Consider the following 15913-nt stretch of genomic DNA (forward strand, 5'->3'; position numbering starts at 1 on the left):
GGGCTTAAAAACCCATATATTGTCAATGCTGCTTCCACCTTCTGCACCCTGGCCAATGAGTTATCTATAATCTAGGTCCTCTTCTTTTTTGTGAGTACTATTCTATGGTCCATGAATACCTTACACTCTTACAGTGTATCCCATCATTGCCACCCAGGATTGATTGAGAGTCATGTGAAGGCAACAGAACTTACGTAACGCATACTTTTTTTTTATAGTTTTTCATTTCTCGATGCGTCCTTAAAGTGTCGGAATATACCGCGTTTACCCTAGGACTCAAAAATGAACTTGAGGGAGAGTCTAAAAAACTCTCTGCTTTGCCACTATGCGTGGTGAGGTGTATTCCGTCCGCGCTTCAAATTCTACTGATACGTAATGCCATCATCCACGTGTTCGAATTCCGTTTGCTGTGTGAGCTGTATTGGAATACAACACGGCTTTGAATTAGAACACTAATGAATATTGAACACTACTTAATTATGCTTTTAATTAACAACTATTAAGCTTTTAATTAAGCAAATTTTAATTTTTGTACAAAGCTTGGAACGATCTGTGTGTGTCCAATTCAAGTTGTGACGGAATTAGTTTTTATGTGTCTAAATCCATTTCTAAACTTAATCATCTATTAATTTATTTACCACTTGAAATCAGCAAATACAAGTATACTTAAAGGATTCCTAATATATTCACAGTCTCACAGACGTATTTAAAAGTCTCAAACCATAATATTCTTCCTATACCAACAGTTATTCACTATTTGGTAGAGCAAGGTCAACTGTCAAATTTGACACATTTTTCGATGATGTCACTGGGTAGCGTGCATTGTCTCTCTTTGGATCTCAATATTTTCCGCTAGATGGCCAAGACTTAGTGTTTTGGCAGTAGTTTGACGCACAAATGTATGACGTCACCATTTCAACCATCAACAAACGCATGGAATGAAAACAAAGCTTAATATAAAGGAAAAGCTGGAGAGGTGATGGAATTACCTACGATGTCGGAATATACCGCGTTTACCCTATAGTAGATTAGGCCTAGTAGCTATAACATTATGTGGCCATTCATGATTCTGATTCACTGTTGCATTGCTTGCCAAAATTAAGTTTTTAGCTCTTCTATTCTGGCTTTATTGTCAAATATTTGTGTTGAAAATACTTTTAGTACCTTGGCTTATCATATAAAATTTTTGCCAAGGAAAAAGTCGTAAACAAATTTCTCTTGAATATTGCAGCTCTTAAAATGTTATGAGAAGAATTTAAAATATTAAAACTCAATCTTGCAATTTTGTTAACAGTCAAAACTGGAAAAGAGCTGAAGCCACTTGTGAATGAGATCAAAATATTGATGCTTGTGGACACTGGACAAGTCAAAAATTTCACTCATTCCAATGATCCTAGACTAATTTTATCAGTAAAATTTAGGAAAACAGTATGTTTTACATGCAATTTTTGTGAATCACACTTAAAAAAATTTTTTGTATGTCTAAATTTTTAAGAAAAGTTTATCCTATATTCCCAAGTAGTTGACACTTGACAGTTAATGTCTATACAGCTCTAGGCTGTATACTTGTAAAAAAGGGCGCAACATAGGTTAAAAATGCTAATTTTTTTTTGCTTCCAGATGCTGAGGCAAGCATGGTTGCAAATCGGAGACTTTTTAGGTGACCTTTTCTAATGTACATGTCAAAACCAGTTGCAATGCATATAAATTTATGATGTACTAACTGATTCTGTCTTTGTCTAGCGCCTGACTGTAAATTATGGCTCAACATAGAGCATTTCACTTAGGTACCTTTCCTATTCTGTTATGTTCTGTGCCTATACTTTCAAAAAAAGTTAAGAGATAGTAAGTTCATCAGCCAATCATTGATGGCCTTTCAGGCAAAATGCACCAATCATAGACAAGAAAATAGAGCGTAAGTACTTACGTTCACTTAGCGAGTTATGAAAGTATGGCCCCATGACAGCATATTTCACTCTAGTGCCTGCCACTGTAGTGTCAAAGCAGAGACTTTTTTAGACTCTAAAAGTTCATTTTTGAGTCCTATAAGTAGACCAGTAAAGTATCATGGATACCAGCATTATCATACATAAGAAATTGGTTTTAAAAAAACTCTAAATCTTGAGTATAAATGAGGAAATTGAAAATGAACTGATTTTGAAAAATCTCTGGTTTGCCACTTTGTGCGGCTGGCGGGCGGGCAGGCCAGGCTGCAAGTTACGCATATCAAGCTATTCCTTGCCCAGTTACCTTCGGTAATGGATTGTGTTACCAGTATTCTCCTTTAGCCTTGCATTCCCTAAGCGCAGTTACCTAAGGTAATGGGTGGAGATTCCCAGTATTTTCCTTAAGACCCATGTTCAGACATCACAGACAACCTCATCGCTATGGGGTTCCCAGCGCAGAACCTCGAAGGAGTCTACCGCAACCACATTGACGATGTGTACAAGTTCCTTGAGGAGAAACATAAGGATTATTACATGATCTACAACCTGTGAGTTATGCTAAATTGATTTATTGAAACTCTTTTTGTCCACTTTACTTTTCTTTTTTGTATTTTCCAAAGACTAAACCTGTGAGTGATGCTAAATTGATTTTTTGAAACTTTTTGTCCACTTTACTTTTATTTTCTGTATTTCTAAAGACTAAACCTGTGAATGATGCTAAATTGATTTATTGAAACTCTTTTTGTCCACTTTACTTTTATTTTTTGTATTTTCCAAAGACTAAACCTGTGAGTGATGCTAAATTGATTTATTGAAACTCTCTTTTTGTCCACTTTACTTTTCTTTTTTGTATTTTCCAAAGACTAAACCTGTGAGAGATGCTAAATTGATTTATTGAATTTCTCTTTTTGTCCACTTTACTTTTCTTTTTTTGTATTTTCCAAAGACTACATTTGAATTGCTCTTTTGCTGTGGTAAAATATTCAAGGTCTGTTTTAGAATTTTAAAGATGAAAAACGTCTCTGTTTATGTATGCCATTGATGCTGCATGTTAAAATTGTAAATTGATCACTATAAGTTAGATGTAATTTGTAGTTATAATTGTATACTTGGTGCTTTTGTATTAAGTTTTAAATTTGTAAGTTGTTTTACTATAAGTAAAAACTTGAAAATAAAAATATACTTTGAAGTTATAAAAATATTATAAAAATATATATGTTTAAGTTATAAGTTATTAAGTTAAGTTTAAGTTATTTGTTGAAGTTATAAAAATATATTTGAAGTTATAATGTACAAATGGTGCTCTATAGTATTGAGTGTTGGCTGATTGTGAACAACATTACCAGTCAAAGGAAGTATCATGCATCTGAAGCTGTAGCATCGAACCCTGCAACAATTATCATAGCATCAGTCTATATTCTTGAAGAAATTATTCTATATACTAAAGAAATTAATACACTTAAATTATTATTCTCACACAGTTTGGCCTGGCAAATTCCCATGTTCTACATGGGAAAAGTGTGACACTATTTGATCCATATGACCCATTCATTATTAGCGCATTTTCTCATTTATGGAAAAAATGCATTATTGCGCTCGCCATGTCCGTCTGTCTGTCTGTCTGTCCGTCCGTGACCTCAAGTTTTCGTGGACGAGAAATTGCGCTCTCTGTCACTCACTGCTGTGAGTACTGAATTATATATTTTTTATTATAAGCCAACCTTCGCTCAGATACTCGTTCAGTTGTCGGTCAATCGCAGACAAATGTTTTGGAAACTATAATGATGGATAACGAAAGAAGATTTCGCGCATGCCGCGTCAGCTGATTCAAAACCTGATGCATCTGTCGCAACGTGGGGGCAGTTTTTTGTATTGCAGTTTTAAAACTTGCAGTTGATGGTGAAACGTCTGCGAGTTTTCTTTTCTGTGTGACTATATATATATATATATATATATATAAACACGCATTGTCGCGACGGACGTTTTGAATGGGTCTCTTCCAGCTGTGAAATGTGGGTTAAACTACATCGAGACTTATTTTTCGGTGTGTTTCGGTTCACTAATGAATATACACTGGTGTCTTGACCGAATGATATGAAATTTTATTCTGGTGTCTGGAAGAACTATGGGTTAGACTACATCGAGACTTATTTTTCGGAGTGTTTGTTTCGGTTCACTAATGAATATACACAGATGTCTTGACCGAATGATAAGAAATTTTCTGGTGTCAGAAAGAATTGATTGCTAATCGTGTTACAAGTCGTTAACGCAAGACTGCACATGCAATTACAAATTGGCGAAGGCTGCTTCTGCATGTCCGCGAGAAAAAAGTGCCTTTCACAGCATACCGTGTACTGGGGGTCTCTTTGACCTATAAAATGTAAAGCCTGAAAACGGAATCGTACCATAATTCACCTGCGTTTGCGATAATACTTCTTACATATTCTAAATTAAACAGACGTTACAGGAACACGCATATTCTGTGCTCACATATGTAGCCAAATTGAAAATAGGGTCGATATGCTAGATGCATTCAAGCTAGTTCGCTAGTGCGTCTGGCAGCGCCTTCAAGCGTGGCCTGGGACTGTTACGTCCCAAGCATTTAATAAAGATATCAAGATTAAAGATCAATCCGCGTCTCCGGATCTCACGGCAAAATTGAGTGATTGAATAAAATCATTTAGTAATTACCCTTATTTTTCCCTTTTCCAAAAATATTTAATAAAGATAGCAAGGTCTGTAATCCGCGTCACCGGATCTCACGGCAAAATTGAGTGATTGAATGAAATCATCTGGAAATTGTCCTTATTTTTCCCTTTTCCAAAACACAGCCAGAAAAGTTAAAATTACTATTAGTGTGCTAAAAATCTCAGCAATAACAAACGTTATGTACATTGTTATTGATATATATATGATATATTATATATTATATTATATATATAATATATATATATATAGCTAAGCTAGGTTATAGGCGTTTACTGCCGCATAAGACTTGAGAAACCAATGACTCACGCAGGGCTGTGGCTACCAGAGATCACAGCTGAACAAACAGCTGGACTGGCTGAAAATGGCTCTGAATCTAATTATTTATTCACGTTATAATTGTGTCTCTCTATTGTGTCTGTTGCTTCAGTGTTAGAAAAATTACCGTCAACGGCATTACCGGCATTTCAGTGGCCGGTCGGCACGTGAAAAGATACACCGTTTCACCGTTTTTATTCCAATTTAACACCAGAAATCCGTAAAACATCTGATAAAAATGGCGAAACAGTTTATTTTCACGGGGCTACTGGCCACTAGGATGCCGGTGGGACCGTTTTTTCACCGTTTTTTCTAACAGTGTGTTCATCTGTCCCTCCATGTCTGTTGCTGTTCACCTGTCCCTCCATTGTGTTCGTTGCTGTTCACATGCCCCTCCATTGTGTTCGTTGCTGTTCACCTGTCCCTCCATTGTGTTCGTTGCTGTTCACCTGTCCCTCCATTGTGTCTGTTGCTGTTCACCTGTCCCTCCATTGTGTCTGTTGCTGTTCACCTGTCCCTCCATTGTGTCTGTTGCTGTTCACCCGGGCCTATACTTTCAAAAAAAGTTAAGAGATCGTAAGTTCATCAGCCAATCATTGACGGCCTTTCAGGCAAAATCCACCAATCATAGACAAGAAAATAGAGCGTAAGTACTTACGTTCACTTAGCGAGTTTTAAAAGTATGGCCCCCGATCTCGTTTTAGAAGAACCCGAGGCGCATGTATACCGTGTGGCCTGATGATTGGGATTGGATCAAATAAGGGAAACGCCTGACATTCTGATATCGTAATTTTTGAACATGTTATAAACTATGTAAACGTGACATATTATAAGGTTTTATTGCTTATTGTTGCTGCTACTTGATATTTTATCCGTGCGCAATTTAGTATATTTTTGTGTGTATAACCTAATTTGTAACATATAAGTGGCAAACCTCTCTGACTTTCAAAGGGGACATATTGTCGGTGTCCGTATGGAAGGTGACAGTGCGACAGAAACTTCCCGAATGATTCCAAAGTAATAGTGATAATAAAAAGTAATAGTAATAGTACTATTACTTTTGTTTTGGAGACGTTAGAGGTAGTGTCTCCAAAGTAATGATTGCCTTTGAAAGAGAAGGAAAAATGTCCTCAGCAAAGCCCAGTTAACTTGTAACATACGTAACTCATGTGGAATTTAGGTATATAGGCTTAATTGATTATCCCGTACATACATAGTGTAGAAAATGAGCTTATCAATATATACTATATATAGTTGTAAATCCGTATCTTGAATAGCAAAATAGATATGGACAAATATTTCACGCTTTAGCTTTAATTGCTGATTAAGAAATTACTCTCATCTTACTTCGACCCCGTGTGTATTTCGCGACGTTTGTTCTAACTTGACTGGATTAAGTAGGTCGGGTATCTCATTTACTCTCTGACTGGATTAAGTAGATCGGTTATCTCATTTACTCTCTGACTGGATTAAGCAGGTCGGTTATCTCATTTACTCTCTGACTGGATTAAGTAGGTTGGTTATCTCATTTACTGACTGGATTAAGTAGGTCGGGCATCTCATTTACTCTCTGACAGGATTAAGTAGGGATCGGTTATCTCATTAACTCAAGAGGCATGTGATCTCAATGCTATCTATCTGCTGGCAGAAGCATTTTTATGAACATTTGATATTCGTTCAATTATGTAATCAATTTATGATTGGCCTCTGCAGGATCTTTTTTGTAATGTTTTTTTTATTCACTGCTTACGCATATATGTTAATGACTTAATGTTCTGATGCAGTTAGCAATGAGTTTGTTAATGTCAAATGATTGAAATAATTTGGTATACTTCATTACCGAAATTAGCTGGCCGAAATCTACATATGCGATTGATTTCTGCATCGATGTTCTTTTTCCTCAACTTTCTATTGAATTTCTTATGTAAATTTTTGGTTGAATTGTGTTAAATCAATGTATTATATTTTCTTGATATGTGGTGGTTAGGAACTTGCCTATGGGTTTATAGTGTCGGAAATTATTCATCTCTGAATGTCAAGAGAATTTTAATGCAGACAAAAATATTGATTTCAAAAGTTTTCTTTGTCGCCTACTATCGTTCTTATTCGCAATTGTTTCGTTGAAATGCTTTTTTTGTTTGAGAAACATTTCACCGCCTAGCGACAAAATGCCTGCAAATGCATCGTTTAGTTATGGAATAGATCATAGTTTAGTTATAGAATATATCATAGGTAGTTTAGTTATAGGATATATCATAGTTTTGTTATAGATCATAGTGTGCTTATAGATCATAGTTTAAGTATCGAATTGACCATAGTTCAGTTATATATCATAGTTTAATTATAGATCATGTTTGCTTATGGATCGTAGTTTGCTTATAGATCATAGTTTGCTTATATTATAGTTTGCTTATATATCATAGTTTACTTATGGATCATAGTTAACTTATAGATCGTAGTTAACTTATAGACCGTAGTTTGCTTATAGATCATAGTTTAATTATCGAATTGACCATAGTTTAGTTATAGACCGTAGTTTGCTTATAGATCATAGTTTAATTATCGAATTGACCATAGTTTAGTTATAGATCATAGTTTAGTTATGGATCATAGTTTAATTATAGATCGCAGTTTGCTTATAGATCATAGTTTAATTATAGATCATAGTTTACTTATAGATCATAGTTTAATTATAGATCATAGTTTACTTATAGATCATAGTTTAATTATAGAATTGACCATGCATAATTTAGTTATAGATCATAGTTTAGTCATAGATCATAGTTTGTTTATAAATCAAAGTTTAATTATCGAATTGACTATAGTTTAGTTATAGATCATAGTTTAGTTATAGAATGGAAGGTTACGCAGATAAGAACTCTAGTCTTGTTACACTCAGACTTGACCGAGACTTCCGTCGCGCTCTGCGCCGATGTGTACACTCTACACTGTTGAAAAATATGTGTGAGAATTTGTCCAAATAACGATGCACTTCTAGCCCATTAGTGAGTTCAGTGATCCTGACCCAGTTTAGGGTCAGGATCGACACAAATGTTTGTGTCGAGTGCCCGGCAAAAGAGCGACATGTCAGTGCCTTTTATCATAAAATATCACTATCTCTACAGATAGGATCAGTATTTAGGATATATATAGGGATATATATCCCACGATAGGAGGGATAGGATCACTATCTATCACTATCGACTCACTGATGTTTGTGAGTGCACCTGAGGCACTGTTGCTAGGTCACATGCTGCGTCTCGTACCCCGTGACCTTTGGGCCGCCCGTTACCGTGAGAGGCGCCAATAAGCTCTCTCATTTTTTCCTTTATTCGCTTTGTCGTTGACTTCTTACGGCAATTTATTGCCTTTGTCGTTGACTTCTTACGCTATTTTTAATGCGCAGAAGTAATGTGAGGAATCCTTTTTTTGCGTGTACGAAAATCATAGACCGAAATATACGAAAAAAACGGTACGAATCGAAAATCATAGACCGAAATATACGAAAAAAACGGTACGAATAAGAAAAAAAGGTACGAAATTATTTTTTTCTATACGAATAAGAAAGAAACGGTACGAAAAAAACGGTACGAATAAGCGCTCTCATTTCCTCCTTTATTGCCTTTGTCGTTTACTTCTTACGCTATTTTGAATGCCGAGAAGCAATTTCTGGACTGCTTGCGTTCTTTTTGCCTGTATTTAAAATTGTATGTGTTCCAGTGTTGACTTCTTACGGTATTTTTAATGCGCAGAAGCAATTTTTTGACTGCTTGCGTTCTTTTTGCGTGTATTTAAAATTGTATGTGTATAGTGTTGACTTTTTACGCTATTTTTAATGCGCAGGAATAATGTGAGAAATCCTTTTTTTGCGTGTATTTCATATTATATTTATCCAGAGTTGTATTCTTACGTTATTCTGAATACGGAGAAGTAATGTGAGAAATCCTTTTTTTGCGTGTATTTCATATTATATTTGTCCAGTGTTGATTTCTTACGCTATTCTGAATACGGAGAAGTAATGTGAGAAATCATTTTTTCGCGTGTATTTCATATTATATTTGTCGATTGTTGATTTCTCACGCTATTCTGAATACGGAGAAGCAATATGAGAATTGAGACCTTCCACCTCGTTGGTTATGTTCATCTTGACTTCCGGTGCGAGATAGCTAAATAGCTGGAGCGCTAGTAAACATATGGCCACTAAACTAACTAACCACTAATGTGAGGATAAAATTGATTCATTTTTGCGTGTATTTTTAATTCTATTTGTCCAGTGTTGACTATTTAAGGTATTCTGAGTGTGGAGGTCAGGAATGCTTGGCTTTCCTTTTGCATTTATTTTTAGGTGTATTTATGGAATGTTAGTGTCGAGTGTTTGTGGTGAGTGTTTGTGTCGAGTGTTTGTGACGAGTGTTTGTGGCGAGTGTTTGTGTCGAGTGTTTGTGGCGAGTGTTGGTGTCGAGTGTTTGTGTCGAGTGTTTGTGGCGAATGTTTGTGTCGAGTGTTTGTGTCGAGTGTTTGTGTCGAGTGTTTGTGTCGAGTGTTTGTGTCGAGTGTTTGTGTCGAGTGTTAGTGTCGAGTGTTTGTGTCGAGTTTTTGTGTCGAATGTTTGTGCCGAGTGTTTGTGTCGAGTTTTGTGACGAGTTTTTGTGCCGAGTGTTTGTGTCGAGTTTTGTGACGAGTGTTTGTGCCGAGTGTTTGTGGCGAGTATAAAGACGTACGAAATTCCTTGAATTGAACTGATTATTCGCTTTAGGTATAATAAATATTTCCTACAGGTATTATCTTCTATGTATACACTTTGCTATTTATTATAAAATAACTAATAAATAGAATACATTGGTGCTTGCAATGAATCGAAAAGATGCATTTCATTGTTCAATATAGCGCATTGTTTAGAGCATCGTTTCTAGAAAGCGGCCGTGAATTCAGGACAGATATTTATAAATAACGATACCTACCGTGCGACTCTGGTACAACACACTTGGAGAAATCTGTGAGATTTTGTCCTAATAACGATACCTACCGTGCGACTCTGGTACTATACACTTTGAGAAATCTGTGAGATTTTGTCTTAACACGTTGACTACGTATTGGTACATATGCGTACCACGAAATGTATTTCTCCAGGACGTAGTGGTACACAATTCAGGTTGCCTAAAATCGGCCAAATCCGAGAACAAAAAAGGCCAAAAAAGGCCGATAATTCAATGTATACTAGTTCATTTGTAGGTTCCGCCATAAAAAAATTCCATTTATTTTCTTTTTGCAGTATTTAAAATTTAATTAGGAAGTACCCCTATCATAAATTTTAGCCGGCGAACGCAATTGAGAAAAACTAAATCACGGAATTTGTCCGGAAAAAATGACCGTCTGGCAACCCTGCTTAAAAACAGTACAAAAAAATGAAATAATAGTACGAGATGAAGCAATCGTAGTCAACATGTTAATAGCGATGCATGTTAATAGTCTCATTCTGATTCAGTTGAGCCCGATCAAAAAGACGTACCTATCTCTGCTATGTGGTGACAGTATTTTACTTTATGGTCAAAATGACCCAACAATTTGTCTGATTGCAGCGTTTGTTGCTCTGATCAAATATAGATGTTGACATAATTATCTGGCAATTTAACATGAGACCGTCATGGACTAAAATTGCATTAAATTATGTAGTGGATATTGGGTTTGTTTTGAGTAGACCAACGTAGTAAAACCAATTAGATTACGTTATTTTACGATCCGTTCTTCTTGGGTGTTTGATATGAATGTCGGTAGAAAAGATGATATGGAGCCTGTGGTCAAAAGACGGGCTTTACGTAACTATAGAATTAATTCTATGCTCAATATTCGCCAAATAATTCTTCAATATTCACCAAATAAATCTTCAATATTTTACAAATAAATTTTCAATATTCACCAAATAAATGTTCAATATTCACCAAATAATTCTTCAATATTCACCAAATAAATCTTCAATATTCACCAAATAAATCTTCAATAAAATAAATCTTCTATATTCACCAAATAAATCTTCAATATTCACCAAATAAATCATCAATATTCACCAAATAAATAAGAGAAGTTTCGCTGTACCGACCAATAAATGTCGACAGAAAAGCTGATATTAGAACCTATGGTCAAAGGTGGGCTCTATAATATGTATATATATATATATATACGGTTGTATAAATGCTATATAAATGATTCGCTCTTCATTATTCACTAAAATAAGGTAGAGAAATTCTATTCGCATGGGAGAACTCGTGAGAGGAAACATTGGTCGGATCAGACCTCTTAAATAGTTTTTACAAATCAAAGTCAAATAATATCAATTCATATATTTCACACAACGACTTCTCAAGAAGAAAAAATAAAGAATCGAACACATTAGAACAATTACGTAGAGCTAAAAATTAATTAATTTAAATTATTTATGTATTGACGTTATTAAAATTAGTGTAATAATTATTGATTTATAATCATGTTTTATGAAAAATCTACTTTCCTGTCGCTGCTGTCGGTGGCTGAATTTTTTAGCCGAATATCTGAGATGTTGAGCACCTTCATTTAATTAAAAATTAAACATACAACATAGAATAAAATATATTTCTGATGTGTTGGTAGAACCTATATTTTTATATTTATAATTTTATTTATTTAATTTATTAATTTATTAATTTTATTTTTATAATTTTTGCCTTCACAAATATACGTGAAAAATAAATCGACCACGCACGTTGTTAATGCAGGGCCGTTTATATAGGCTCTTTTTTAGCGCATTTTCTCATTTATGGAAAAAATGCACTATTGTGCTCGTCCGTCCGTCCGTCCGTCCGTCTGTCTGTCTGTCTGTCCGTCCATGACTTCATGTTTTTGTCGACGATAAAATGCGCTCTCTGTCATTCACTGCAGTGAGTACTGAGTTATATTTTTCTCATGTAATCTCCATGCTAAACAGAAATGAAGCGGTATAATATTCGTATAATATCTAGACAGTTCGCGTGGGGTATACGAGCGTATATCTGACACATGCTATAACTAGGTGCATCAATCCCAGGATACTTCCCAGTCGCAGGAGCGTCTAATTTATTTATTATTCTTGTGTTACTCTAATTCAAGTTTATAGCTGTTCCCACCCATCGTATTGCTTCTGCATGTCTGAGCTCTTATACATTACGGTCTGTATATAACGTCTATACTATGTATAGGACGCGTCTATAACGTGCCTGCGTCGCGTCTATAACGTGTTATGACGCGTATATAACGTGTCTCTGGCGCGTCTTAATGCGTGTCTGTAACGTGGCTACAACGTGTCTCTGGCGCGTCTTTATGCGTGTCTGTAACGTGGCTACAACGTGTCTCTAGCGCGTCTTTATACGTGTCTGTAACGTGGCTACAACGTGTCTCTGGCGCGTCGTTATACGTGTCTGTAACGTGACTACGTGTCTCTAGCGCGTCTTAATGCGTGTCTGTAACGTTGCTACGTGTCTCTAGCGCGTATATGTATTTATACGCGTCTATAACGTGGCGATAACGCGTCTATAACGTGTTTCTGACGCGTCTATATTCGTGCCTATATCTTGTCTATAACACATTTATTCTGTCTTTAGCGCGTTTTTGTATCTTCGACGTGTCCATAACGTGTCGGAGACGCTTTTATATACGTATCTGTGACCCGTCTATATTGTCTACAACGTGCGTCTGACGCGCCTATATAGTGTCCTTGACGTGTCTATATGTGTCAATGTCGTACCTATAACGCGTGTATAACGTATATCTGACGTGTTTATAACATGTCCTAACAACTCGTATCTTGTCACAGGTGTTCAGAGTTCTACGACGAGTTTCACAGGTGTTCTACGACGAAAAGAAATTGCGTCGTAACGTGTGTCTGCACTGATAACGTGTCCCTGACGTGTCTGTATGTATCAATGCCGTACCTACACTGTTAGAAAAAACGACGAAAAAACGGTCCCACTGGCATTCTAGTGGCCGGTCGCCCCGTGAAAATAAACTGTTTCGCCGTTTTTATCACATGTTTTACGGATTTCAAGAGTCAAATTAGAATAAAAACGGCGACACGGTGTTTCTCTTCACGTCCCGACCGGCCACTGAAACGCCGGTAATACCGTTAACGGTAATTTTTCTAACAGTGTATAACGCGTGTATAACGTATATCTGACGTGTTTATAACATGTCCTAACAACTTGTGTCTGGTCACAGGTGTTCGGAGCGGAGTTACGATGGAAAGAAATTCCACGAGCGCGTCCGCAACTACCCCTTCGATGACCACAACCCGCCCGCCCTGGAGGCCATCAAGCCGCTCTGCGATGACATCGACCACTGGCTCAAAGCCGACCGCAGACATGTCGCTGTCGTCCACTGCAAGGCTGGCAAGGTGGGATAAACTATACAGCACTGAGAGAAATGACCGAGACTTGATCCTTGTACCTTAATAATAAGTTGTTACACAATATCAACCACTGGCTCAAAGCCGACCGCAGACATGTCGCTGTCGTCCACTGCAAGGCTGGCAAGGTGGGTTATACTCAATGAAATTAGCGAGTCTTAGATACTACAGCCGACCGCAGACATGTCGCTGTCGTCCACTGCAAGGCTGGCAAGGTAGGTTATACTCAAAGAAATGAGCGAGTCTTAGATACTACAGCCGACCGCAGACATGTCACTGTCGTCCACTGCAAGGCTGGCAAGGTGGGTTATACTCTGCAGCACTAAGAGGAATGACCGAGTCTTAGGTATACTACTTGTACTTTAATAATAAGTTGTTACACAATATTAATAAGGTAATTGTTTGTTCTCTGGGTTAAACTCTGCTAACCAGGTAATTGTTCTCTGGGTTATACTCTGCAGAGCACTCAGAGAGATGAGCGAGTCTTAGGTACTACTTGTATTTTAATAATAAGTTATTACATGATATTAATAAGATAAATGTTGGTTCTACAGGGTCGGACTGGTGTCATGATCTGCTGCTACTTGTTGCACGCTCGTGTCATCACCGACGCTTCAGTCGCCCTCGAGTTCTACGGCGTCCAGAGAACCAAGAACAGAAAAGTGGGTACTCTGCAGGGAACTGGGGCACAAAAGTGGGTACTGTGCAGGTAACTGGTGCACAATAGTGGGGACACTGCAGGGAACTGGTGCACAAAAGTGGGTACACTGCAGGGAACTGGTGCACAAAAGTGGGTCTGTCTCTTATACACATCTAGATGTGTATAAGAGACAGGGGTACACTGCAGGGAACTGGTGCACAAAAGTGGGGACACTGCAGGGAACTGGTGCACAAAAGTGGGGACATTGTGCCCAACTTGGGACATCGTGCCCAACTTGGGTCATTGTGCCAATCTTGGGACATTGTGCCAATCTTGGGACATTGTGTCTTGGAACATCGTGCCCAACTTGGGACATCGTGCCCAACTTGGGACATCGTGCCCAACTTGGGACATCGTGCCCAATCTTGGGACATCGCGCCCAACTTGGGACCTTGTGCCCAAGTTTAAATGTTCAGTCCCAGAATTCCATCCTATAGCCCTGCTGTTCTTTCGTCGTCTTCCATGCCCCTTAAAAATTATGTTTAATCGCGACTATAAGAAAGTAATGACAGTTGGAAATGATATTTCTTTAGTTGAAAACCGAATTCTTTAGGTCTCATAGTCTTCATCGGTAGCGAAATTTGTTTCCTCCTTATATTTTCAGTTAATATTCAAAGCCTGTTGTGTACGGGGCTTTTCCATTCATATGAGAATCTTCATCAATTAACTTTATTAATTGTTTACGGATTCATTAACCATGGTGTTAAAAACATGTAAGGAAGGGTGTTAAATGAGCCAAATAATTATAAAAATACTATTAAAAATATATATATGTGAAATGGTGTTAAATAAGCCAAATATATATAAAAATGGTGTTTAAAAAATATATATAAGAAATGGTGTTAAATAAGCCAAATATATATAAAAATGGTGTTTAAAAAATATATATTAGAAATGGTGTTAAATAAGCCAAATATATATAAAATGGTGTTAAAAATATCTATAAGAAATGGTCTTAAATAAGCCAAATATATATAAAAATGGTGTTAAAAAATATCTATAAGAAATGGTCTTAAATAAGCCAAATATTTATAAAAATGGTGTTAAATAAGCCAAAAATTGATGATAAGGTGATGATCTTGTTAATTAGTAAGGTTGCCTGAAATTAATAACGATATATTTGCAGGGCATGACATAGGCAAAAAATTGATGATAATAAGGTGATGATCTTGTTAATTAAAAACTTTGCCAAGAGTTAATGATGATGATATTTACAGGGCGCGACATAGGCAAAAAATTGATGATTATAACATGATGATCTTGTTAATTAATGAAGTTGCCTGAAATTAATGATGATATTTGCAGGGCGTGATATAAGCCAAAAATTGATGATTATAAGGTGATGATCTTGTTAATTAAAAAGTTTGCCAGGAGTTAATAATGATGATATTTACAGGGCGTGACATAGGCAAAAATTGATGATAAGGTGATGATCTTGTTAATTAAAAACTTTGCCAAGAGTTAATAATGATGATATTTGCAGGGCCCGACATAGGCAAAAATTGATGATTATAAGGTGATGATTTTGTTAATTAATAAGTTTGCCTGAAATTAATGATGATATTTTTGCAGGGTGTGACCATCCCGAGCCAGCGTCGCTACGTGGGCTACTACGCTAAGCTCCTACAGCCTGACTTTGTGTACAGACCTCCGCTGCTACAGCTCAAAGAGGCTGTCATCCACCATCCCAACCTCAACCTCAACTCCAGTAAGAGTAAGCCATCATCCACCATCCCAACCTCAACCTCAACTCCAGTAAGAGTAAGCCATCATCCACCACCCCCACCTCAACTCCAGTAAGAGTAAGCCATCATCCACCACCCCAACCTCAAC

At 36.8% G+C, this 15913-nt stretch overlaps 1 protein-coding gene across 1 annotated transcript; it reads left to right on the forward strand.

Moving 5' to 3' along the window:
- The first annotated feature begins 325 nt into the window (after window positions 1-325).
- On the forward strand, window positions 326-15907 carry LOC108679953 (phosphatidylinositol 3,4,5-trisphosphate 3-phosphatase and dual-specificity protein phosphatase PTEN-like). Its single transcript, XM_018168700.1, has 5 exons — window positions 326-332; window positions 2365-2494; window positions 13194-13368; window positions 13935-14042; window positions 15653-15907. Exons 1-5 carry the CDS (start codon window positions 326-328, stop codon window positions 15878-15880), a joined length of 648 nt encoding a protein of 215 aa, XP_018024189.1. The 3' UTR covers window positions 15881-15907.
- The last annotated feature ends 6 nt before the right edge of the window (window positions 15908-15913 follow it).

This window comes from Hyalella azteca, unplaced genomic scaffold (assembly GCF_000764305.2).
Source record: "Hyalella azteca isolate HAZT.00-mixed unplaced genomic scaffold, Hazt_2.0.2 contig10132, whole genome shotgun sequence".
Taxonomy (NCBI): Eukaryota; Metazoa; Arthropoda; class Malacostraca; order Amphipoda; family Hyalellidae; genus Hyalella; species Hyalella azteca.

Coding starts and splice junctions, on each gene's coding strand:
- LOC108679953 (XM_018168700.1), top strand. Junction 2,495..13,193: donor TATTACATGATCTACAACCT/GTGAGTTATGCT, acceptor GTCTGGTCACAG/GTGTTCGGAGCGGAGTTACG. Junction 13,369..13,934: donor TCCACTGCAAGGCTGGCAAG/GTGGGATAAACT, acceptor TTGGTTCTACAG/GGTCGGACTGGTGTCATGAT.